General features: G+C 41.1%; 3 protein-coding genes and 1 long non-coding RNA gene across 13 annotated transcripts in view; 3 read left to right on the top strand and 1 right to left on the bottom strand.

The window, feature by feature from the left end:
• Positions 1-1154, top strand: part of LOC127908226 (uncharacterized) — a 3667-nt gene extending 2513 nt beyond the window's left edge. For all 5 annotated transcript variants that reach the window (XR_008066410.1, XR_008066411.1, XR_008066414.1 and 2 more), the window contains one exon: positions 1-1154. This exon is cut by the window's left edge and continues 1077 nt beyond it. This is a non-coding gene — a long non-coding RNA (uncharacterized LOC127908226).
• Positions 1-3199, top strand: part of zgc:173742 (DNA topoisomerase I, mitochondrial) — a 38164-nt gene extending 34965 nt beyond the window's left edge. Inside the window, exons 16-20 of the mRNA XM_035790940.1 lie at positions 1165-1279; positions 2058-2185; positions 2314-2411; positions 2503-2652; positions 2837-3199. Of these exons, the coding sequence (XP_035646833.1) occupies positions 1165-1279; positions 2058-2185; positions 2314-2411; positions 2503-2652; positions 2837-2939 (594 nt within the window). The 3' untranslated portion in view covers positions 2940-3199. The remainder of the gene's footprint in view (positions 1-1164; positions 1280-2057; positions 2186-2313; positions 2412-2502; positions 2653-2836) is intronic.
• Positions 3200-6149: 2950 nt separating this feature from the next.
• On the bottom strand, positions 6150-8194 carry hsbp1b (heat shock factor binding protein 1b). The gene is made up of 4 exons (XM_035790937.2): positions 8010-8194; positions 7430-7496; positions 6830-6956; positions 6150-6289 (listed from the first exon to the last, which is right to left on the bottom strand). The coding sequence occupies exons 1-3, from the start codon at positions 8052-8054 to the stop codon at positions 6832-6834; spliced, it is 237 nt and encodes a 78-aa protein (XP_035646830.1). The 5' UTR covers positions 8055-8194; the 3' UTR covers positions 6150-6289; positions 6830-6831.
• Positions 8195-8368: 174 nt separating this feature from the next.
• The window catches only part of si:dkey-246g23.2 (solute carrier family 66 member 2), a 70164-nt gene continuing 51842 nt past the window's right edge, over positions 8369-26690 (top strand). For 2 of the 6 annotated variants that reach the window (XM_052465696.1, XM_035790936.2), the window contains exons 1-3: positions 8371-8565; positions 13569-13827; positions 14058-14191. In XM_052465696.1, the coding sequence (XP_052321656.1) occupies positions 13619-13827; positions 14058-14191 (343 nt within the window). In that variant the 5' untranslated portion in view covers positions 8371-8565; positions 13569-13618. Of the gene's footprint in view, positions 8701-13568; positions 13828-14057; positions 14192-26690 lie in introns of all 6 variants that reach the window. The other 4 variants (XM_035790935.2, XM_052465695.1, XM_035790933.2 and 1 more) reach the window with 4 other exon arrangements.

Below are 26690 nucleotides of genomic sequence, written 5' to 3'. Positions count from 1 at the left end.
GGCTCCCCCAGTGGGTGAGGAATGGGTGGAGGGGTATGAAGGTTGTTCTACCCAGCAGCCTCTCTCTATGAGGGGAAGGGAGGGATGGGTGTGTCCTGAGTGACCCAGGTCTGTCTGCGGTTTGAGATTTTCATTATACCAGCATCACCCTTACTCCACAACACTGTCGTGCTCCAGGATCTCACTGGTTTATTGCTTTAGTTAATTCATTGTCTATACACACACCCATGTGACGCCCATGTGATTGTGTGTACTGGGTGTCATTACAGCTGTAGACCTCTGCTCTTAGCCTCCAATGCATATTTTGTTATATACATTTTTTTTGTTTACCAGAAGTGTCTATCAAGAGCAACTTACAGGAGCAATTGGGGTCAAGTGCCTTGCTCAACACTTTTTTTCAATGATTCGAACAAGCGACCTTTCGGTTACTGGCTCAACGCTCTTAACCGCTAGGCTACTGGCCACCCTGTTATTGGTGAGGAGAGCCTTACTGTGTGGTGGTGCAGTTAATGGAAAAGTAATTCTTGTCTTTTAGGCAGATGTAACTATTTAAGTCAGAGGAAAGTAATATGATGGCCTTTTTTAATCTACTCCTTATTCTGAATGATGATAATACAGAGACAGTATTTTTCATTTTCTTCCTTTTTTGTTAAAGGTCCAATGCAGATTTTTTTTAAATTAAAAAATCAATATCAAATAATTTCAGGGTAACAATTCAGTACCTTTTATGTGATTGTTTTCAATTAAAATGGTCAAAAAGAAACATCATCTTAGAAAATAGCAATCTTTCAAGCAAGAATTGGACAGGGACTGTCGGAGTGGAAAACTGAACTAGCGGTTATTGGCAGAGGTTTGGAACCCTCTTTCTTATTGGTCTATTAACTAATTAAATGCCATACCACTGAAATTTAAGCCTGTCTATTCATAGTTGTGACACTAAAAGGGCATTATCATAAATTTCACAATTTCATGGTATTATACCAACCTCTGTGAGAGAAAATATATAAAACAGGCAAATCATGTTTTTGACTACTCTGGGCCTTTTATGAAAGACTGAGTTCAAACATCAGGACTATACTGCCATCTAATGTTTCTGGACATAATTTTTCACACCTGTCTCAATCCAATCCTCGATTCTTGCGTATGTGTGTCTCCTCCCTCCAGACGACCTTGTTGAATAAGCACCTGTCATCCCTGCTGCCTGGTCTGACTGCTAAGGTATTCAGGACTTTCAACGCCTCCATCACCCTGCAGGAGCAGCTCCAACAGCTGTCCAACAGTACGTCCCCCAAGCACCACACATACATTTACATGCCATCCTTACAGGTGCACCTTTTTATTTATTTATAGCATTTGTTTACCAGACATGTCCATCAACCTGTTCAAATGTCTGAATGCAATGGCTGTGTTTAGAACTCCTGCAAGACCCCGCTATGGAGCTGCATCTCATGCCCTGCCTGTTAATTTCAGCAGTGATTCATTCCTTTAGAACACTGTTGTGTATCTCAGTCCCAGCAGGTTCTGTGTTCACTCAGTGTTAGTGTCCCTGCGAGCAGTATGTTGGCTTAGATTCTCTCAGCGTGCTTAGTTTTTACATTGTTAGTCCCTATGTTTTGCTGGGGCCCAGTATCTCCCTCTTTCCCCTCTCATGGTGGGATGTTTCTCTCTGGATGGCTACTGAGATTAAATCTGTTCAGTGTGGGTAGCAACCTCCTAATTAAATTAGACATGTGCATGTGTTCAAAGGCAAGCAGGTGCAAGTGAGAAAGATCTGTGTTGGGGAAGAGTACATTGGCCAGGGGGAGGGTCTCTGGAGGTACAGAAAGGAAATGGAGTGCTGGTAATCAAACATTCGCTCACCCCCTCTGTACATTAAAAGTTTGATAGACCAACTATGGACAAGAGGGCTTCCTGCCTCCTGCTCTGTATATATTGCTTGAATTAATTATGCCATCCACTTGTAATGACCAGTGAACTTATGTATTTCCAATGAGCTAAGGTATTAACTCCACTCACCACCAACATTCATAGTCCTTTGTTCCCCTGTTGCTACACAGTGACCGACAACCCGGCAGAGAAGCTGCTCTCCTACAACAGGGCCAACCGAGCTGTTGCAGTTCTGTGTAACCACCAGCGGGTGCCGCCAAAGACCTTTGATCAGTCTATGGCCAACCTCCAGTCCAAGGTGAGGGGGATCAACAGATACTTGATACATGGATAAACCGAGGGGTGATATGATGGTGATGTTGTCGTATCCTATTTTAGCTCAATGTTTACTTCAGTCTGCCCTTTCTCTTCATACACCACTTCCAGATTGATGGCAGGAGGGAGCAGTTGGCCCTGGCCAAGAGTGAGCTGAAGCTGGCCAAGAAGGAGGTCAAAGCTCATAGTTCAGACGGCAAGCTGCAGGCGTGAGTTGTCCTTACTGGCAGCAAACAGACAGGGAATATTATTGCTCAACAGGGCAGACAATATTCAGACTGAACTCCTGTGTGTGTTCAGGGTGGTGGAGCGTAAGAAGAAGGCTGTGCAGCGCTGTGAGGAGCAGCTTATGAAGATGGAGGTTCAGGCCACAAACCGAGAGGAGAACAAGCAGATCGCACTGGGCACCTCCAAACTCAACTACCTGGACCCACGCATTAGCGTGGCCTGGTGAGGGTGCACACACACACACACACAGACACACAGACACACACACACACACACAGGTCTGAAATATGACACTGTATGTGCATCTGACACCTAAATGATGTATTCACATGAATTTGCAACATACATTATTATCCAGTTATTAATGTTGTGCATTATTTTCTTATACGTTTTGCCCTCACCATAGGTGTAAGAACATGGAGGTGCCCCTGGACAAAATTTATAATAAATCTCAGAGGGATAAGTTTGCCTGGGCTGTTGACATGACCGGGGCAGATTTTATATTCTAAGTCAGCCTCTACCTTTTAGTTCTACCTAAATGTAAAGACTAGGAGGCAGGTTTTATCCTCTGGTTTTAACTGCCCATGTGTTGAACTACAGAATCCTTGAATTTTTCACTTCACAGCAAGTTTTTCCCAAGTTTAATTGTTGTATTGCTGTTGGCACTTATTTTTTTTATTTTTTACTATTGTTAATGGTAAACCAAGATGATCTTATACGGATAACATTTCCTTTTATAAACATTTAATAAAGTTTCTTAAGAAAAGAATGGCAAAGCCTCTTCTGCGTTTTTTGCATGTCATCTCCTCTGCCTTTAGCATGTCTCACCGAAGATCATCATGAATGGATGATATCACCAGTCATAGAGCTGGCCATGTGGATGGAGTGATGTAAGGTGTGACTTGGTGTGCAATGTAAAGAGTCAGGAATTGAAAGTGTAAGGGTCTGATTGTTGTTTAGTCAAGATGACCTCTAGTGCAGGGATCAGCAACTATACTGAACAAAAATATAAATGCAACAATTTCAAAGATTTTACTGAGTTACAGTTCATATAAGGAAATCAGTAAATTGAAAACTTCATTAGGCCCTAATCTATGGATTTCACATGACGGAATACAGATACCTTTTTTTTAAAATGCCTCATGGAGCACGACACATCTCCTTCAGAAACTGGAACACGCTGTCGTACACGTTGATCCAGAGCATCCCAAACAGGATCTATGGGTGACATTTCTGGTGAGTATGTAGGAACTCGGACATTTTCAGCTTCCAGGAATTGTGTATAGATCTTTGACATGGAGCCATGCATCATCATGCTGAAACATGAGGTGATGGTGACGGATAAATGGCATGACAATAAGCCTCAGGATTTTGTTATGGTATCTCTGCGCATTCAAATTGCCATGGATAAAATGCAATTGTTCGCTGTCTGTATTGTATTCCTGTTCATACCATAACCCAATTAGATACATCTGTGGCATTGTGTAGTGACAAAACTGCACATTCTAGAGGCCATTTATTGTACCCAGCACAAGATGCACCTGTGTAATGAAGATGCTGTTTAATCAGCTTCTTGATATGCCACACCTGTCAGGTGGATGGTTACCTTGGCAAAGGAGAAATGCTCACTAACAGGGATGTAACTACATTTGTGCTCAGAATTTGAGAGAAATAAGCTTTTTGTGCATATGGAACATTTCTGTATCTTTAGTTTCAGCTCATGAAACATGGGACCAACACTACATGTGGCTTTTATATTTTTGTTCAGTGTAGATTTAGCCGCGGGCCGTTTAAAAAAAATATATATATATACATATATACACACACACACACACACACACACACACACAGTGGGGCAAAAAAGTATTTAGTCAGCCACCAATTGTGCAAGTTCTCCCACTTAAAAAGATGAGAGGCCTGTAATTTTCATCATAGGTACACTTCAACTATGACAGACAAAATGAGGGGGGGGGGGGATCCAGAAAATCACATTGTATGATTTTTAAATGATTTTATTTGCAAATTATGGTGGAAAATAAGTATTTGGTCACCTACAAACAAGCAAGATTTCTGGCTCTCACAGACCTGTAACTTCTTCTTTAAGAGGCTCCTCTGTCCTCCGCTCGTTACCTGTATTAATGGCACCTGTTTGAACTTGTTATCAGTATAAAAGACACCTGTCCACAACCTCAAACAGTCACACTACAAACTCCACTATGGCCAAGACCAAAGAGCTGTCAAAGGACACCAGAAACAAAATTGTAGACCTGCACCAGGCTGGGAAGACTGAATCCGCAATAGGTAAGCAGCTTGGTTTGAAGAAATCAACTGGGAGCAATTATTAGGAAATGGAAGACATGCAAGACCACTGATAATCTCCCTCGATCTGGGGCTCCACGCAAGATCTCACCCCGTGGGGTCAAAATGATCACAAGAACGGTGAGCAAAAATCCCAGAACCACACGCGGGGACCTAGTGAATGACCTGCAGAGAGCTGGGACCAAAGTAACAAATCCTACCATCAGCAAGGGCATTGAAGATGAAACGTGGCTGGGTCTTTCAGCATGACAATGATCCCAAACACACCGCCCGGGCAACAAAGGAGTGGCTTCGTAAGAAGCATTTCAAGGTCCTGGAGTGGCCTAGCCAGTCTCCAGATCTCAACCCCATAGAAAATATTTGGAGGGAGTTGAAAGTCCGTGTTGCCCAGCAACAGCCCCAAAACATCACTGCTCTAGAGATCTGCATGGAGGAATGGGCCAAAATACCAGCAACAGTGTGTGAAAACCATGTGAAGACTAACAAGAAAATGTTAGATATCCCTCTAGTGGTGTGGGGGGTGTGCTTTGGCAAAGTGGATGGGGTTATATCCTTCCTATTTGGCCCTGTCCGGGGGTGTCCTCGGATGGGGCCACAGTGTCTCCTGACCCCTCCTGTCTCAGCCTCCAGTATTTATGCTGCAGTAGTTTGTCGGGGGGCTAGGGTCAGTTTGTTATATCTGGAGTACTTCTCCTGTCCTATTCGGTGTCCTGTGTGAATCTAAGTCTCCTTCTTTCTTTCTCTCTCTCGGAGGACCTGAGCCCTAGGACCATGCCCCAGGACTACCTGACATGATGACTCCTTGCTGTCCCCAGTCCACCTGGCCATGTTGCTGCTCCAGTTTCAACTGTTCTGCCTTACTATTATTTGACCATGCTGGTCATTTATGAACATTTGAACATCTTGGCCATGTTCTGTTATAATCTCCACCCGGCACAGCCAGAAGAGGACTGGCCACCCCACATAGCCTGGTTCCTCTCTAGGTTTCTTCCTAGGTTTTGGCCTTTCTAGGGAGTTTTTCCTAGCCACCGTGCTTCTACACCTGCATTGCTTGCTGTTTGGGGTTTTAGGCTGGGTTTCTGTACAGCACTTTGAGATATCAGCTGATGTACGAAGGGCTATATAAATAAAATTTGATTCAAGGCATTCAGGCTGTTTTTTAAAACAAGCAAACAAGAAACTAATATGTTGATTTATTTCCTAAGAATGAGACTGGTTTAAGATTGCTCTATTAAAGTTACTAATACAAACCAAAGTCAGTTGAATTTGGAATGTATTCTACTTGGCACAGAGTGCTGTTTATCACTGGCTTGCCTTCTACAGTATACTTCAATCAACCATTACTCATAGGGCTGAAAAGTTGAGGGAAATACACATTTTCAAATAAATCTTCAAGTCACTACATAAGAACTGTTACTTTTATTGCAATAGTCAATATAAAAAATAACTTTACACCACGCCAAATCAAAGTAATGAATGGTTACAGTGGAAAAGTGTGCTACTCCTGGAGAAAATCCTTGACATCTTGTTACTTGGCAACCTGTAATTGACACTTTTTTAGTTGGTTGAGCATACACTTATCTACTGTATGGGAGAGATGCATTAACTTTTCCAGACGGGAATTAATTTGGTAAAATGACAGCAATGTTTTGCGGTTCCTAACTGCAATCATCTACCTATAGACCTACGAAGCACTTCCCATCAATTCAAGTCAAAGGAAGTTCAAAGATTCTGAATAATTCATTTTGAAATGACTTATAACTAATAAACAGTTGTCCATCAATTACACATTTGATCAACTTAAATTGTAGTGGCATCAAAAGGTAGGCCTAAACTACAATTTAATTTAGGCATGTAAATACTACCCATAAGACATTTTCTAAATGGTAAATATCAATATTCGCCAGCCAGGATATTTACACAGCTTAAATTATAGATCTTTTCTTTCACCTAAAATCTTAATTTTTCCAGGACTACTATTGACTTGGATACAGCGATGTGTGCCAGAAGGTGAGTACTAATGATAATTTATTGCAACATACAGAAATAGAAAACATGTATTAAGATGCTGTCAAATTACCTTCATGACCCTTGCCCTTCTTTCATCTGTGGTTCTTTGACCCCTTCTATCTCCTCCACGCCCGCCTGGGTCATGAGGTCGGCAATGTTCTTCTCCAGGTCATCAATGCGGGTGCTCATCTCATCGAGTGAACATGGTTGAGGAAGACAATGGGCCGGCCCATAATAGGCCTTTGGATAACACCGACCAGTGGGTTGTGCTGGCTGGAATTTCTCTCCATAATAACATGAATGATGACCACCCACAGATATTCCCCAGACTACAACTGGTAAGACATAGATCTAATGTATTCCTCCTATGCACTACTATACTATGTTATTACCATTTCATTCTGTGCTGTAATGTAAAGTGCTACCAGATATATTTGATGACTTAGCCTATGTAACAACATCAAAAGGGAATAAAGACAGTTAGTTGTTTGGCAATATAATGGGGGTGTGACTGTATGACACCCCTTTTTATAAATGGGCCTTATGATTTGAAAGATCTAGGCCCATACCAAGTTTCCTAAATATGTGGGGGATGCTGCTGTCCCCTTCCTGATCAGTGCATTTTGCTCATAACTGAACTGACAGTTCTGAGTGAAGTCTGGAAGGATATTTCTCCCGATGATCTGGTCAGACATGGTCTGGAACTTGTCCTGCATCTGTTGCAGCAGCGTCTGGACCTAACAACATGAGGGAACAGTTTAGAGAGCAGTATCAACATAAAACAGGCTGATGTTATATCTAGTTACCGGTATTCAATGACCAAATGTGACCATTCTTGCATGCAATTTATGAAGATGGTCCAAAAGGCAAATTAGCCTATACTGCAAGGCTGGTTTGGGGTCAATTCAGAATCATTTGGTCGAACTTTATTTAGCATGATTCAAAGCACATACAAATTGGTCGTTTTGTAATCAGTTTGTTTATACTAGCTAGCAAGTTATGCAGAATGATCATGGGAGATGAAGCTACAGCAGTAGGAGCCATTGGTGGTGATGAGCTATTTTGCTGATCGTTGTAGAGTTCGATTCACTACTCCCGAGATGTTTCATACGATCCAATGTACAGGCTGGCTACAGGCTATTGAAATCATTGGCTAATGCACATTGACAAATATCCATTCCAGGCCTGGTTGAATGGTGTTAGCAATCTAATTTGGCTATCTAGCCACACTGTCATTGTAATAAACTCACCACATTAGTAAGGTCCTGAACTGACTTGGGATCGGTTTCTGCCATGTTTTTCCTGTGAACGATACTTGTGTTATGAAGTAGTGTACAATGAACTCTAACTAGCTAAAAATAGATTTGGCTGAAATAAATTCAGGATCCCTTTCCCTACCAGCAGCTCTAGATGCAAAACACGTTGTCTCGCGAGAACACTGAAGCAGGAAACTGACGGAATGGAGGATTGTGGAACATTGAGGATTTTTTTGGTATGCAGAGCTTCATAACCTGGCCACACTGATTATAATCCCGTGGCTTTCACGTGTGTACACATTAAAACTAGAGGTTGGACTCAGAACACGGTGAACTGCATTGTAATGTGACAACAATAAAGACACCATATTTGAGAAACGAATCATCATTGTGTCATGCAGTGACTCCCATAGATGTTTTCCCATAGCCAATAGTTGCGTTGGTTGAAGTCAAATTGTGAAGACTGTATACGGTATATCTAATTTGTCTATGAACAGGTTGGAGCGCATGATTGAGGAGTTGTCTATAAATCTGCGCGTAAATGGAAGAGGTATGTTCAGTGGAACAACGTCTGCAACCGCAGTATATTTGAAGTAGATAGAAAGTTATTTTTTTCTCTCACTTTCTATGTTACTGAGTAATTGTTCAGGATATTCGAAGACCATACGCGTAACCGACCATGCAGGTAGGCCAGCTGCCTAAAACCTAAAGGAAAATATGCAGGTTTTCTTAGTGTACACAATGTACATCAATTTCCTCCAAGCGAAACTGTCGATGGCCGTCTATCGGCGCGCAGGCTGCAATTATATATGTTTCTATGGTCTTGTATTCTTTGGTAATTTTTTCTTTCACCGTGTTACCAGTTTATTATCCTGTCGATGTATAGATTACTTACTACATTGCCCCGTGAATATTATCTCAAGGACAGCTTCTGCCAGGTGTTTAGTCAATCCAAAGGGATTTAAATTGAAATGGGGAAATCCATTGCTGGGAGATGTCTTTATTCCTCAAGACAAAATCTGGTTTCTTCACTTGTACAAAAAGTTCAGATTTTGGGTAGTACAGGCACTAGAATATTTTGACATTTTCATGCAACTAGGTAGGTATATGATAATTAACCTGTACGTTGAGGCATGTTTGAAGCCCAACCCCTTCATGCTTTGCTTACATAAGTGTTTTTCCCCAAGTCTTCCAAATACAGGTATCCTAGTATGACAAAGACATTGAATGAAAGCACACCTAAACTCTGTAGCCTAAAAGCACATGGTAAAGAAAACACTGGAACATTTTCTTTTGGGTATTATTGGATAGTCTATCAGTTATTCGCTGTAGCTTAATGTTCAACTGAAAAAGTAAGCAAAGAACATTCAACTTGTGACCTTTTGCTCAATTTTAATGACTTGGAGCTCTTACACACTCACGTTTCACATGCTGCTCTATACGAAATGACACAATGTGTATTTTCCCAGACAGACTTTGAATGTCACCAAAGTATCTATTGCCTGTGAAATGTCACCCACTCTTTCTGTATTCCCAGTTCCCTCTTCCTTTATTGCCTGCCGTCCCCCTCCTGAATGTTTCATTGAGAGGAATCCTGGAAGTATGACATGATCTGGTAGAAATCATGTCATACTTAGACACTTAGTAGAGCTGAGTTATGCAGAGTAACGGACGTGTTAATGTAATTAAGTATCTCTGTTTATGCTCTAGATGTCTTGATCAGTCACTCTGTGGGGACATCAGCCGATGTCACAAAGTGCTACACAGGAACCCAGCCTAAAACACCAAACAGCAAGCAATGCAGATGTAGAAGTGACATTTTGTTGTTTCAATATTCTTCCTCTGGTTTCCTAGGGAAAAAGGTGGACTTTTGTTTTACTCTACCCTCTCAAAAGTCATTTGAGAGATTGGGCCAAAGAGAGGGAAAACTTTAAAACAAAAAAAATAATTGTTTATCCAATGTAAATACTGACAGTTCTGTATGCATTATATTTAAGAGGGCTCCATATTTGGCTTATGCAAATATTAAGACAACGTGCTGCATTTTATGTAGAGGAGACTAGTAAGAGAGAGCATTATCTATCGAATGCTCTCAATGGAAAAGGCAACTCAAGTGTAGTGGTATGTATAATAGTAATGTTTACTGTAAAATGGAAGGACAATAGTAACAGCTCATGGACTGTTCTGGAAATATTTGCATTCTCAAAGCATTAAACCCTTTAGCAGCAGTTCTGTGTTCCAGCAAAGAGAGGCAAGGCAGAGCGTGTCAGAGGGTCTGTCTTCAGGGTTATGATATAGCAGTGTTGCTTAGAGGAAAACCTTGGTCTCTTTACATTATATTATTACATTATATTATTATCATATATTATATTATTATTATATATATATTTACAGGTTTGCGACATTAGTAATATGCCAGAGGGCTTTTTGGGATATCCTTCATTCAGTTCAGGGTGTGAGAGAATGGGTGTGGGTGGCAAGTTGACTCATGTTTTAAAGGTCCAGTGCAATCAAAAAGGTTATTTTTCGTGTGTTATATACAGTACCTGTCCAAACTTTTGACACATACCTACTCATTACAGGGATTTTCTTTCCTTTTTGCCGCAGAGTGAAGGAAAAGCAGCCAACAAGTGCTCAGCATATGTGGGAACTCCTTCGAGACTGTTGGAAAAGCATTCCTCACGAAGCTGGTTGAGAGAATGCCAATAGTGTGCAAAGCTGTCAAGGCAAAGGGTGGCTACTTTGAAGAATACAAAATGTTTTGATTTGAATAATACTTTTTTGGGGGGTTACGACATGAATCCATATGTGTTATTTCATAGTTTTGATGTCTTCACTATTATTCTACAATGTATAAAATAGTAAAAATAAAGAAAAGCCCTTGAATGAGTAGGTGTTCTAAAACTTTTGACTGGTAGTGTATGTACAGTTGAAGTCGGAAGTTTGCATACACCTTAGACAAATACATTTAAACTCAGTTTTCACAATTCCTGACATTTAATCCTAGTAAAAATCCCTGTTTTAGGTAAATTAGGATCACCACTTTATTTTAAGAATGTGAAATGTCAGAATAATAGTAGAGAGTGATTTATTTCAGCTTTTAATTCTTTCATCACATTCCCAGTGGGCCAGAAGTTTACATACACTTAATTAGTATTTGGTAGCATTGCCTTGAAATTGGGTGAAATGTTTCCGGTAGCCTTCCACAAGCTTCCCACAATAAGTTGGGTGCATTTTGGCCCATTCCTCCTGCCAGAGCTGGTGTAACTGAGTCAGGTTTGTAGGCCTCCTTGCTCACACACGCTTTTTCAGTTCTGCCCACAGATTTTCTGTAGGATTGAGGTGAGGGCTTTCTGATGGCCACTCCAATACCTTGACTTTGTTGTCCTTAAGCCATTTTGTCACAACGTTGGAAGTATGCTTGTGGTCATTGTCCATTTGGAAGACCCATTTGCGACCAAGCTTTAACTTCCTGACTGATGTCTTGAGATGTTGCTTCAATATATCTATATAATGTTCCTACCTCATGATGCCATCTATTTTGTGAAGGGCACCAGTCCCTCCTGTAAGCAAAGCACCCCAACAACATGATGTTGTCACCCCCGTGCTTCACGGTTGGGATGGGGTTCTTCGGCTTTAAGCCTCCCCCTTTTTCCTGCAAACATAACGATGGTCATTATGACCAAACAGTTCTATTTTTGTTTCATCAGACCAGATTACATTTCTCCAAAAAGTACGATCATTGTCCCCTTGGGCAGCTGTAAACCGTAGTCTGGCTTTTTTATGGCAGTTTTGGAGCAGTGGCTTCTTTGCTGAGCGGCCTTTCGGGTTATGTCGATATAGATAGTTTTGTACCTGTTTCCTCCAGCATCTTCACAAGGTCCTTTGCTGCTGCTCTGGGATTGATTTGCACTTTTCGCGCCAAAGTACATTCATCTCTAGGAGACGTAACGCATCTCACTCCTGAGCTGTATGACGGCTGCGTGGTCCCATGGTGTTTATACCTACGTACTATTGTTTATACAGATGAACGTGGTACCTTCAGGTGTTTTGGAAATTGCTCCCAAGGATGAACCAGAATTGTGGATATTTACTATTCTTTTTCTAAGGTCTTGACTGATTTCTTTTGATTTTACCATATGATCTCAAGCAAAGAGACACTGAGTTTGAAGGTAGGCCTTGAAATACATCCACAGGTACACCTACCAATTGACTCAAATTATGTCAAAAAGCCTATCAGAAGCTTCTAAAGCCATGATATTTTCTGGAATTTCCCAAGCTGTTTAAAGGCATAGTCAACTTAGTGTATGTAAACTTCTGATCCACTGGAATTGTGATACAGTGAAATAATCTGTCTGTAAACAATTGTCTGAAAAATTACTTGTCATGCACAAAGTAGATGTCCTAACCGACTTGCCATAACTATAGTTTGTTAACAAGAAATTTGTGGAGTGGTTGAAAAACGAGTTTTAATGACTCCAACCTAAATGGATGTAAACTTCCAACTTCAACTGTATGTATGTATATTTCTACACTGAGGTTGGAATAATACTGTGAAATAGCGGAGGTGCATAATGATGGCAGCCCCCATCCACTTACCATAAATACCTTGTTTTGCCGTATTGTAAATTTAAATGTTTTTTTTTATTTAATTTGACCTTTATTTAACCAGGCAAGTCAGTTAAGAACACATTCTTATTTTCAATGACAGCCTGGGAACAGTGGGTTAACTGCCTGTTCAGGGGCAGAACGACAGATTTGTACCTTGTTAGCTCGGGGGTTTGAACTCGCAACCTTCTGGTTACTAGTCCAACGCTCTAACCACTAGGCTACGCTGCCGCCCCAAATTGCTCTCCGTTACTCTTTATTTTTTATATGATTATTAGCAGAGTGTACATGATTTACAGTTTATCTTCCAGATCCTGTCAATTTTAAAAAACAAAGTAGATTGTGCTGATGTATTGGCACATTGAACCATATCACGCTCCTTAGTTGAAAAACTTAGTGGATAGTGCTAGAACAATGATGTCATGTCTGAATTCTACCATATTTATGCACGTTCGCCTCGTGAAAATGATAATGCCTCTTTAGTGTAAGAGCTGTTTGAAAAGGCTGTCTGAAATTTCAGCCTGTTTTGGTGGGCTGGAGTTTTGGCCTGCTTGGTGAAATCACCAGGCAGTAAATGAGTTAATAGACCAATAAGAAAGAGTTTCTAACTTCTCTGCCAATAACGGCTAGTGTTCAGTTTCCCCCTCCCCACTCAGACCAACACAGACAGTCTTAGCAAAATACCTGTCTCTTTGCTAAGAGGTATTGTTGTCATTTTTGACCATTTTAATTGATAATCACAGTAAGGTTGTTAGCCAGAAATAATTTGATATGGAGGTGCATTGGCATTGTTGTTGAGTCTTGACTGAGTGGGAGATGGTGCATGCAGTTTGTTGGTAACTCATCTTTTAAGGGTACAAGAGGGTGAAGGTAAAGTTCTCTAACAACACATGTTATTTATTTCTAAGCTTGGTCATCAGGAGTATCTGTTTGTCCACTCCACAGGGCTGGGTGTGACTGAGGCCAGGCTGCCGTCTGTGAGGCCCTAGCTAGAGATGGACATTGAGGTGGGCATCCTGGAGGAGGACATGGAGGGCTCGTGGACCTTGCTGTCGTGGCTGGCCTCCTGTGTGATGGTGTTTGGAGGGGCCCTGCCTTATGTGCCTCAGTACCAGGAGATCCAGAGGAGCAGCAACACTGAGGGATTCTCCACCCGTGTTTGCCTGCTGCTGCTCATCGCCAACATCCTACGCATCTTCTTCTGGTGAGGCCAGGGGAGAGAATGGTCACTGGGACTGATTTCAAAGTGAACAGAATAAACTATTGAATACTCACTCACATGTTGAAACAAATGACTTGGGAGCATACAGCAGTTTGCAGGTTATCGTGTTTACATTAAACATATGGATAGAAAAAAACTAAGTGGTTAGAGGAAGTGAGCATTGTCTGTACAGACACTGAATTTTGATTAATTACTGTAATGTCTACCTACAGGATAGGGAAGCAGTTTGAACTGACTCTGCTCCTCCAGAGTGTGGTGATGATCATCACCATGCTAGCTATGCTCCACCTTTGCTGCAACATCCAGCAAGCCAATCGGATCAGCACCAACCAGCACCACTTCACAGGTAACCAAACCATAACCACATCAGGCAAATATCCCTACTTCACTTGTAGGTTACTGTAAAAACACATGTATTACACATGTATTAAGTCCCAACCATTAAGTCCACACACTCTTTAATACCACCTGAGAGGCAATAGAAATGGCTAAATATGCTGCATGTACAGTACTTGCCAATTACAGCTCATCACATTTGACAAATGATCACTCATCACGTGCAATGCATATACGCCTATGAAGTGGAGCTCTGTTTCAACACTGAGCTCTTGCCAAAAGGGGGGGCCATAGGAGAAGGTATAATCACTTGGGCCTCTGGAATATCTTTCTTGTTCTATTTCTCGCTTGCTCTCTTTCTCTCACACACTCTATCAGTCTTACGCCATTTCTTGTTTAGATGTTTGGATGTTATAGATGTTTATGTTTACTTCTGGGGTCCTTTTGAATTAAGTGATTTTATTATTATTATTTGATATTATTAGGAGGATTAGTGTGAGAAAATGGGAAATGTTGGATGGATATCTGCATATGGCTGTCACGTAAAAGAGAACAGCGGCTGGGGTCAGCGGAGCAGCGGCTGCTCCTTGACTCTCGATTGAGAGTCTGAGGAGCAGAGTTCCGAAAGAGATTTCTACTTTTCAATTCACGTTACATCCTTTCCTTCCATTTCACGGTGGCAGGGGTTTTACAACTAATGCCGGTTTGCCTGAGGCTGATGCCATGCAGGTGTTTGTACACATGCATATACACACACTCTCATTCAAATAAACACATACAAGAACACACAGTAGTGCCAGACCTGCACACAAACATATAAAGTAGGCATTGCTGTTATGATTTCAGTTCTCCTTGATGTCCTTTGTTTTAAATTTGTTTTTATTTTTACATTGTTTGCTGTTTTCTTCTGTCTTTTCCTTTTTTCTCTTCAGTTCATTCTCTTGGTTGTTGGTGGGGAATGGAATTAATTGTATTTTTTTTCGGGGGGCTGTGGGAGGGGTCTCGAATGGTTGAGGGAAAGCTATTGGGGAACTGTGGGGGGATCTTGGAGGGTTCGGGATTCACAAGATTGTGATCATGAAAAATCTATGTCATAGTTTACTTTTTCATCGCTATCATGCACACGCACTTTCACACATACGGATGTCTCTGTTGTGGAAAGACTGATACATGTTTGATAGTGTCTTGATGCTGTATTGTTTGTCCTTCATGTTCTAATGCTTTAATGTTACCCCTTGTGTTTTTTGTAATAAATAATTATAAAAAGAAGCAAAAAAAAGCCAAACAAACACAACATTCTTGGTCCGCAACTCAAATTGACCATAACTATCACAATGGCCACTAGCCAGTTAGCACAAACTATTTAACAATCGGACAACTTTTATTCTGAAAAGTACAGTATTACGATATTAAATCATGCAACCAAACCATACTACACACTTGAATAATGCAACATTCCACAAGCATGTGCAGGCAAATAAAGGGTTTATTTTCTAAATTAGCCGACAATACACCGCTGACTCCTACTCGCTAACAACATGCTTCATGATCAAGAATGTTAGCATATCGATAATGAATGCTTACCCCTTCCATACGACTATAAAAGTAGAGTAACACTGTCATAGTGTCGTACATATTATTGTAATATAGGCTACACAGCTAGGTAACGTTAGCTAGCGAAACAGAATCATTTCTATATCTTCACATAAACATGCTGGCTGTAGCTGAATGCTGACGTTTAGCTGAACCATAGCTAGATGGTTGCTCTTAACTTTAATGCGGTAGGTAGTTTAAGGTTATCTTAGAAAAAACAGGCTTCATTTGATCAATATCATGGAAGTCATATGAGGTAAAAGCTAATTGCGAATTTTAAAATATGAATAATTCCCTGGGAGTTGATTCATGCCTGGACCTTAGTGTCACAGTGCGGTCAAGCATCAAACAAACACAACACTGCGACATTTACAGAATGTATCCGGCTGTTACTATTTCAGATAAAAACTCAAAACTGTTTCAAAAACATTGCTTTGCTATTATGTGTTGACTCAATGAGACATTTCTGTTTAGAGGGGGGCGGTTGTGTCGTGCGTTACCTCTGAGGTAGCGGTCGAGACGTGACAAGGTCACAAGTTTACATTGCAGTATATGTGTAGCATGTATGTGAAGACCCTTTTAGAGTGACTGGCTGTACTCTAGTAGCCATTGTACTGGGGACCCGGGAGGGCCAGAGTCTGTCCAAGTTCATGCTCAGTCAGCTTTTATGGACTGGATTTATGGGTAATTATGTTTGCACACAGATTTTAATCTCTTTCAGCACAATTACAGAGCCAATCTTAAGGCAGCTTTTTATTAGGCTGCAGACTGAGAACGAAATGAAATCTCGTAATATTCCAATCATTTATAAGTTATTAGATCCCTAACTTCTTGGCACTAATAATGTACCTTTCATGTTGATTGATTACTGAAGAGAGGTTAAGTTATTCATGGTGAGGTTATTCATGGTGTAGATATCGGTGAGTAAGTATGGGGTGTGTGTACCCATGCGCGCGTGTCTGAGATTGTGTTATACTGTAGATAATCCTTACTGGGGATGTGAGAGAGAGTGTGTCGGAATGAGAGTTTAATTTCCTGGTAGTCTTGTCATGTGTATAGTCTTCTAAGGCATAGTTCCAGACTGTCTCAATTTGTTGTCCCCTGTTGGGAGCTGGAGAGTCTCACTATTTACTCCATCCATTCTCATCGTGCTCCCAGGAGCTCAGCAGCCAAACCAATAGAGAATTCTGTTTTGACTGCTCCTAATCACCCTGTCCACAGACACTACAGTAGACTGTCAACGACACAAGAACGCTACTTCCTTCTGCTGAAGGGCAGGCAACGTGTCTGATTTCAGAGGGGATGGAGGGGTGTGATGGTATATACTCAGAATAGCCCTTAACCCCCACACCTATCCCCTCCCCTCGCTCCCCATCAGAGACCTGCTAATCACTACTGTACTTTCCTTACCTCAGGGACATCCAGCTCTATGGCAGCCTGCACAGCAGCACCTGTCCCCATGTAACCGTACCACATACAGTGGTTGCGGCACTAAAAGTTTTGCGATTATGCTGCGGACTTAGAGGTAATTTGTGGTTAAGTACGGCACCACTTCATTGCTCCAGACCAGTGCTAAAGGGGAGTTAGAGCACTGATTATGCTTTTGGGTCCTACTGTGTCTCCAACTGGCAATGAATGGGCGACATAAACCTAAATAGAAACATATAATTGTGCACAACTTCAGTATTACTTACTAAAACTGTTGTTATACTAACGTTTTTATTCTTTTATTTTGCTCTTAGTGTAGTACTGTAGGCCACTCCCGACCGGCCATGTTGTACAGCACCTGAGTGGCGCAAAGGTCTAAGACACTGCATAGCATTGCAAGCTGTGTTGCAACAGATGCTGGTTCAATACCCGTGCTGGCCTCGCCTGGGAGACCCATGAGATGACTGTATGTTTTTGGTTTCTCTCCCTCTAAAAATGGAAATAAATAATTCTAAATAACATACCGGCTTTATTTACAAATTATTAACAATGTCTCACCCCATGTTTAAGAATGGCCTTTTTCTCAATCATTTTACATTATTTGAAAACCGTCATCTCCAAAATATTATTTTTTAAACCAAGCGATTATTATTAATTTAGAATTATATCAAAGCCCCTTGGATATTCTCACAGATATATTATTAACCCTGTTATTAGCAGGACAATACAGTTGAAGTTTACATATACCTTAGCCAAATACATTTAAACTCAGTTTTTCACAATTCCTGACATTGAATCCTAGTAAAACAATCCCTGTCTTAGGTCAGTTGGGATCACCACTTATTTTAAGAATATGAAATGTCAGAATAATAGTATAGAGTGATTTATTTCAGCTTTTATTTCTTTAATCACATTCCCAGTGGTCAGAAGTTTACATACACTCAATTAGTATTTGTTAACATTGCCTTTAAATTGTAGCCTTCAGGTTACAATAAGTTGGGTGAATTTTGGCCCATTCCTCCTGCCAGAGTTGGTTTAACTGAGTCAGGTTTGTAGACCTATTCAGAAGTTCCATAGTTATTTAAACTACATTTTAGTTGGAGTTAATAAAATTATGATTAAAATACTCTTTCAAAATGCAGATGTTTATTTAGTTATGGATCATAACGAATAACTGGGAATAAATATCACTGAATTACAGATATTGGAACAAAGTTGTCTAATGAAGGTAACAAATTGTTGCTTACTGGAAAATACTCTTTCAAACACACATGGTCACGTTGTACTGCGCCATTGTGGCTATTAGCAGGTAGCTGGACAATAGACTTGCCTAGAAGGAGGGTAGGGGAGGAATTCTATCGTGAAATGTATTTCTAAGTTAGGTTGGCTGTATCACAACCGGCTGTGATTGGTTGCAATTTTCAGTTTAATCCATCAGAAAAGACAAAACAAAAAGTATTATTATGTATCACACCTGACGGTGATTGGGAGTCCCATAGGGCAGTGCACAATTGGCCCAGCATTTCTCTATAAAAAGAAATTAATGTTTTGGCCTTTATAAATATTATTTTGTCCATTATTCAAATTACTATGGCTTACTTTCCTTTTTTTTTAAAGATATAACCTCCAAAATATAGATTTATATATGTATATTATCAAGTTGATGGCACAGTCATATAGCCCGTCACCTACATAAAGCTGAGTGACTCATTCATGGCTTTGGATTCAAATAAATAAGTACTAACATTATTTCTGATAGTCTTTAAAATAAAGAAATGTTTTGGTTATCCTGGACACCATGTATAGTATTATAATAGCCCATTGTGGGCTATTAGCAGGACAATATACCTTTATTGTTACTTTGTGGATGGGGACTCCTGAGTGGCGCAGTGCAAAATGCATTGCTACAGATGCAGGTTCGATACCCGTGCCGGCCACCACCGGGAGACCCATGAAGCGGCTTTTGGTTTTAATTTAGAATCCTCCAATCCTCTATGTGTAAATATTAGCGGAGAGTCACGTCATATTTGTCTATATACTGTAGGCCTACCGTAGGCGACATGAGTCTCACTAGTGTTGAGTAATGTGCTGTTAAATGTGGTGTAGGTCTTATTTAAAGAGCATGTTGAAGTTCCATCCTAATGGAAACCCAGAGGGTTTTTCGTTTTGCTTGGAATAGAAACTTTGTAGTATTAAGCAAGTAGCAGTCAAATGTTTGGACACCTACTCATTCCAGGGTTTCTTTATTTTTACTATTTTCTATATTGTAGAATAGTAGTGAAGACATCAACTATGAAATAACACATATGGAATCAGTTAAGTACCAATTCTTATAAGGACAGCCTACTCCTTCCGCCCATCGGGGAATTGAACCCTGGTCGCCCGCGTTCCCGCACGACACTGGGATTCTTTAGCTAAATAGCCCAGTATTGTAGGCTACTCCCGACCGTCACCTTGTACAGCGCCATGTTTTCCGTTCCATCCTATTGGAAGGGTTTTTCTGTTTGGAATAGAAACACCATAATATTAATCAAATGAATTAAGCAACATTTCTTAAAATCAGACACGTATTCTATGTTCTTACAAAAAAGGTTTTAAATTCTCTAGTACAGCCACTATTGAAGGCTATCAAATGCCTCTCAAAGATGCTCTCTGGTGGTCAAACTAGCACTAACTAGTATTAATGATACCAGTGGTTCACACTTAAATAACGTGCCATAGAATTCTGCAGCACCATGCAAGCTGTGCCTTAGTACTCTGCAACTTTCAAAGGACGAACCACTGAACACACACACACACACACACACACACACACACACACACACACACACACACACACACACACACACACACACACACACACACACACACACACACACACACACACACACACAACAATAAACCAAAAACACACATGCAGACAAGTACCTGTGTTGAGAGATGCCATTTAGCTTCCTTTAGTGGGGGTTACCTGAGGTCAGTAGGTAGTATATGTGCATAAGATGCCCTAAAGGCACTCAACGGTAAAACGAAATATGTCCTAGCAGGTGTTTTCTCAGCACATTATTTGGAATAGCACCTCAAGGACTAGTCCAATAAAGTACCACCAGGAAATAATGAGAGAGTGCTGTATAATGTGTTGTAATGTGGACTGCACTATGTTCAGTGTTATTGTCTCGGCTCACACTTGAATGACTTTGCTCTGACTTCCACTGACTGCCCAAAGGCCATACATAACAGGTTGCCCTTATGATGCAGGTTTTAGACGTGGACTGAGGAAAAGGGGAAAAGGAAATACAGATGTGTTATTATAACCCTTATGATGCAGGTTTTAGACGTGGACTGAGGAAAAGGGGAAAAGGAAATACAGATGTTATTATAACCCTTATGATGCAGGTTTTAGACGTGGACAGAGGAAAAGGGGAAAAGGAAATACAGATGTTATTATAACCCTTATGATGCAGGTTTTAGATGTGGACTGAGGAAAAGGGGAAAAGGAAATACAGATGTGTTATTATAACCCTTATGATGCAGGTTTTAGACGTGGACTGAGGAAAAGGAAATACAGATGTTATTATAACCCTTATGATGCAGGTTTTAGACGTGGACTGAGGAAAAGGGGAAAAGGAAATACAGATGTTATTATAACCCTTATGATGCAGGTTTTAGACGTGGACAGAGGAAAAGGGGAAAAGGAAATACAGATGTTATTATAACCCTTATGATGCAGGTTTTAGACGTACAGGATTATAACCCTTATGATGCAGGTTTTAAAAGGGGAAAAGGAAATACAGATGTTATTATAACCCTTATGATGCAGGTTTTAGACGTGGACTGAGGAAAAGGGGAAAAGGAAATACAGATGTTATTATAACCCTTATGATGCAGGTTTTAGACGTGGACAGAGGAAAAGGGGAAAAGGAAATACAGATGTTATTATAACCCTTATGATGCAGGTTTTAGACGTGGACAGAGGAAAAGGGGAAAAGGAAATACAGATGTGTTATTATAACCCTTATGATGCAGGTTTTAGACGTGGACTGAGGAAAAGGGGAAAAGGAAATACAGATGTTATTATAACCCTTATGATGCAGGTTTTAGACGTGGACTGAGGAAAAGGGGAAAAGGAAATACAGATGTTATTATAACCCTTATGATGCAGGTTTTAGACGTGGACTGAGGAAAAGGAAATACAGATGTTATTATAACCCTTATGGACTGAGGAAAAGGGGAAAATGAAATACAGATGTTATTATAACCCTTATGATGCAGGTTTTAGACGTGGACTGAGGAAAAGGGGAAAATGAAATACAGATGTTATTATAACCCTTATGATGCAGGTTTTAGACGTGGACTGAGGAAAAGGGGAAAAGGAAATACAGATGTTATTATAACCCTTTTAGCAACTTTTAAGTTGCAAAAATGAACGATGAAGGTACTGTCTTTTTCATGCTGCCGAGTGCTCCAAAATAATGTTTCAAGAATTACAAACTAATTGAAACTGACTGATAGATGGGGAACTAAATGGAATGAAATGAGCATTTCTCCTCAATACATCAAGGTCCCTAAAGAAAGGTTGACTCGCTTTAATGTCGGTGAGAGTCAACATCATGTGTGACGTGTGTCTGGAGTGGCAGAATATTTTCTTTTGCAGTTACATTTGCTCTGACTGTTTCTGAAAGACAAGAACAATTATAAATTGTTGTGTACCTGGAAACAGAAAGTTTGAATCAATAATGTTTTACGTTTACTTTTTCCCAAACCTAAATATACGGCACAGCCTGTGAATCCTGAAACATTGTCTACTTGGATTACAGTAGGCCTACTTACAGTTGTAACGCACTTCCATGCAAAAGATCAACCCATGTGCATCTGTCTGTTCACCTGTTAAATTATACTGCATGTTATAAACTGCTCTCCTTTTCAGATGCGTAGAGCAAAAACTGGAATTATAATAGCCTGTTTAATAGGTCCAATTAAATGACAGATGCGTATGGGTGTTGTATGGCTACTAAGGGAATATGAACTCACCATGGACAGAAAAGATGAGGAATTTATTCTGCATTGGTTGTGTTATAAATCGATTTTCACTCCTCTCACTAACAGCAATCTTGTTGCATCTTGTTATTATATTTAGCTACCTATTTTTTTGTTTGTTATGAATAATAGTGTCATATATTCCCCATTTGCACAAGGCTACTACGCCACTTTTGTCTTGCAATTCAATACTTCAACCACTGTGCATACACATGGTCTAAAGCACATTCTCGCGTCAAGTTCAGTTTTTATTAATGCCAACTTTTGCATGACCCTAAGCATGATGGGATGTTAACTGCTTAATTAACTCAGGAACCACACCTATGTTGAAGCACCTGCTTTGAATATATGTTGTATCCTTAATTTTGGCAGTTACCTGTATGTACTAATGAATTAACAGAGCCATCTACTGGTCACAACTGCACCCACCATCCTGTCTGTTCATTGCTCTTTGCCATACACTACCTGTAACTGTGTAGAAAATGAGGGAATGGGACAGTGGCTGTGTTGTTGACTCAGAGGTAATCTTCCTTGAGCAGTGATGACTGTATACAGTGAGTACTTATGCCAGGTGCCTTAGTGGAGTGGTCTGTTTGTTTTGGATGAGTTTGGCTGTGCTGCTCAGTGTAGTTCGGGTCTACTCTACTGCGGTCTGGACTGGGACCGCCAGTCTGTCTGCCACTCAGGTGTGACCGCTCTCAGCACAGGTTGAGCGTTTATTACTCCCCTGTATTTACACAGAGGTGTACACTGTGTGTAATTAAAGCCTAGATAAGTAAAATGAAGCTAGCGGGGTGTGTAAGTAGAGTACAGTTGGTGACATAAGCTGAATATAATCAGTAGCCAACCCTTCAGTTTTGTTGTTCTTCAGTTGGTTTTGCTGAAGTTAACTTAATTGTTATGTTGTGCTTTTGTCCATGGCTCTGACTGTGTGCTTGTTTTAGAATCATCCCCATGGGAATGTTTGCATAAGCTCTGTTTGTGGTTAGGTGTTGGTGATATGCCTGGGCCCTCTTAAACATGGAGAACTCCGAGTGCTCAGTCCTCTTCTGGGAAAGGTCGAGTCAGACTACTGCCAGTGGCTATTCCCACAGGGTCATATGAATTATTAAAAAGGGCAAGAAACACAGCAGATAGCCTACGCAGCAGACTGACTTGTAGTTAGAGTGTAGGAAGTATCTTCGCGTGACCCCGGTGTTTGTACTTTATTTTGTTGATGTTTTTCATCGACCTTTTTGTGACGCCTTTAATAGTGTCGCACCGTATTGACATTGTGCAGAATTCCAAATCACGGTGCCTCCTGTCACCAATACATATTGACAGTTGCTGCACTGTGGGCCTGTCAGAATACCGTTGGTTATTTGTGGCCAATTTATTTATTCATGAGCTCATCTTTGACCTCAGTGTCCTGGTTCTTCCCCCACCACACCACACACACACACACACACACACACACACACACACACACACACACACACACACACACACACACACACACACACACACACACACACACACACACACACACACACACACACAGAGAGAGTAGTGTAAGATGGGAAAACAGGACTTATTACACCAACACCATTGATCACTAGTTCTCCCATGACTCTGACAGTACTGTCAATCCAGAGCAGACAGAGGGCTCTATATGTTTTGTGTGCTCCCAGAGGGCTGTCTATAGATGGGCTGCAAGGCTAGAGCTCCCTGTTAACTACAGTATATCTCAATCCCCTCTTAGCAGACACTATTCTCTTTCCACCACTGTCCCAATTTCCCCCTGCCTTCCCTCTTATCTCCAGTCATTGAGGCCTTAATTAATCTCTTGTCTTCCCCCCTCTCGCTTCCTGTGAGTCAGAGGATGACAAGGTACAGGTGTGACAGACAGGTTGCTGAAATTGGCTCCCTAGAGCAGTGGTTCCCAACCTTTTTTTAACCTTGGCACACCTTGATGGGATAGAAAATTCTGCAGCATGTCTAAAATGTCCCTATTAATTTATTGAGTGGTAATGACCTCCATCTCATCCATTCTGCAAATCATCTATTTTCTGTGACAAATGTTTTTTATAGATTAAACAGGGTTTATTTTAAAGGGAAATGTCTACATTTCTGAACTTCATATTCATCATCTCCAGCACCACCCCAACATATCTGAAAATGGCACTTTTCTATGTTTTGTGGAAAAAAAGATGGAGGAGGATAAGTGTTTTCAATGACCACATCGGTGTGCATTGGGATTTTAACCAATTATGAGTAGCTATTGCCTACTAATTGTCTGTCATTGGAAACACTTATCCATTTTTTTGACTGCAAGACAAACTCACTATTTTCACATAAGTTGGAGATGATGAATATAAAGTTTCTTCTGAGAAGGCTTCCATTCAGCCACAAGAGCATTAGTGAGGTCGGGCACTGATGTTGGGCAATTAGGCCTGGTTCGCAGTTGGCATTCCAATTAATTCCAAATGTGTTTGATGGGGTTGAAGTCAGGGCTCTGTGCAGGCCAGTCAAGTTCTTCCACACCGATATCGACAAACCATTTCTGTATGGACCTCACTTTATGCACAGGGGGATTGTCATGCTGAAACAGAAAAGGGCCTTCCCCAAACTTTTGTCACAAGGTTGGAAGCACAGAATCGTCTAGAATGTAATTGAATGCTGTAGCATTTAGTTGGCACTATTAATTGTGACAGGTAGCGTTCTCCTGGCATCCGCCAAACCCAGATTTGTCCGTCGGACTGCCAGATGGTGAAGCAGGATTCATCAATCCAGAAAACACGTTTCCACTGCTCCAGAGTAAAATGGTGGCGAGCTTTACACCACTCCAGCCGACGCTTGGCATTGCGCATGGTGATCTTAGGCTTCTGTGCGGCTCCTCGGCCGTGGTAACCCATTTCATGAAACTCCCAACTAACAGGTCTTGCGCTGATGTTGCTTCCAGAGGCAGATGATTGTCATATGTTACGTGCTTCAGCCCTCGGCTGTCCAGTTCTGTGAGCTTGTGTGACCTACCACATCACACAGCTGAGGAGTTGTTGCTCCTAGATGTTTCCACTTCACAGTAGCAGCGCTTACAGTTGACCGGGATGCTCTAGCAGGGCAGACATTTGACGAACTGACTTGTTGGAAAGGTGCCATCCTATGTGGGGGCCACTTTGAAAGGAACTGAGCTCATCAGTACGGGCCATTCTACTGCCAATGTTTGTCTATGGAGATTGCATGGCTATGTGCTTGATTTTATACACCTGTTGGTAGGGTTGCACATTTTGGGGAATATTTAGAGGTCAAAACTTTCCGTGGGAATTAACGGAAATAAATGCGAATGAATATTAATACCATTTAAATTTAGATGTTTTTTTGCATTAGATATATTTACCATGTCATATGGAGACAGAAACGTAAACTTTTTACCTTATCATAAGTAGACATATTTGCAAATGATGAAATCCTTCCAATATAAATAAAAAACTATTTAGTTACGAATTGAACTTTAATTCAATTAAAAAAGGGAATATTGAATGATCTACAATTATCCATCGCATCTCCCCAAAATATTTTCAACATACATCTGTAAAATTATAGTCCAGAAACTAAAGCTTTGGTTAGTCTTCCTCTCGGGCTTCGATGTCTTCACCCTGGACCTCCTCAATGTTCACCTCTTGAACATCAGACTGAGACCTCATCTTCACTGTCACTTTCAAACCTTGTTGAGGATGGCTCGTTGTCAGGCTCAAAAAGCCTCTAATTTGTCCTGATGGCCACCAATTCTTCAACCCTTGTATCGGTCAGCCTGTTGCGTGCTTTGGTGTGTGTGTTCCCAAACAAGGACCAGTTGCGCTCTGAGGCGGCTGATGTTGATGGGATTTGGAGGATGATGGAGGTAACAGGGGAAGGAGTCTCAAGTCCCTTTCACCAGGTGGCTGAGATATGTTGGCACGACTGCCGTATTGCATCTCCATCCCAAAGCCCTTGCTTGGAATTGTACTTCACCAGACTGCCAAGAACCTTGCCCTCAACCAGGTGGTGAGACACGGTAGGGATGACACCATAGACCTTGTTGATCTCTGCACCAGACAGGATTCTCTTGCCAGCATACTTGGGGTCCAACATGTACGCTGCGGCGTGTATGGGCTTCAGGCAGAAGTCTTTACGCTTTTTGATACATCTCAGAACTGCAGTTTCCTCTGCTTGGAGCAACAGTGAAGAGGGTGGGCAGTACAGCTTTCTTCTCTTACATCTGCAAGCAGAGTCTGAACATCAGACAGGATGGCATGTCTCCCTTAATCTGTGCAATGGCTACTGCTATAGGTTTCAGGCTGCTTACCACTTTCTCCCAAAATACATCATCCAGGAGGATCTACTTTATGGGGCTGTCCATATCGTCAGACTGTTATATGGCCATTTCTTGGAGAGACTCCTTCCCCTCCAGGAGACTGTCAAAGGTGACGACA

This window comes from Oncorhynchus keta, chromosome 17, assembly GCF_023373465.1.
Source record: "Oncorhynchus keta strain PuntledgeMale-10-30-2019 chromosome 17, Oket_V2, whole genome shotgun sequence".
Classification (NCBI taxonomy): domain Eukaryota; kingdom Metazoa; phylum Chordata; class Actinopteri; order Salmoniformes; family Salmonidae; genus Oncorhynchus; species Oncorhynchus keta.
Note: the sequence above shows the minus strand (reverse complement) of the source record. Positions and strands in the feature narration are given on the sequence as shown.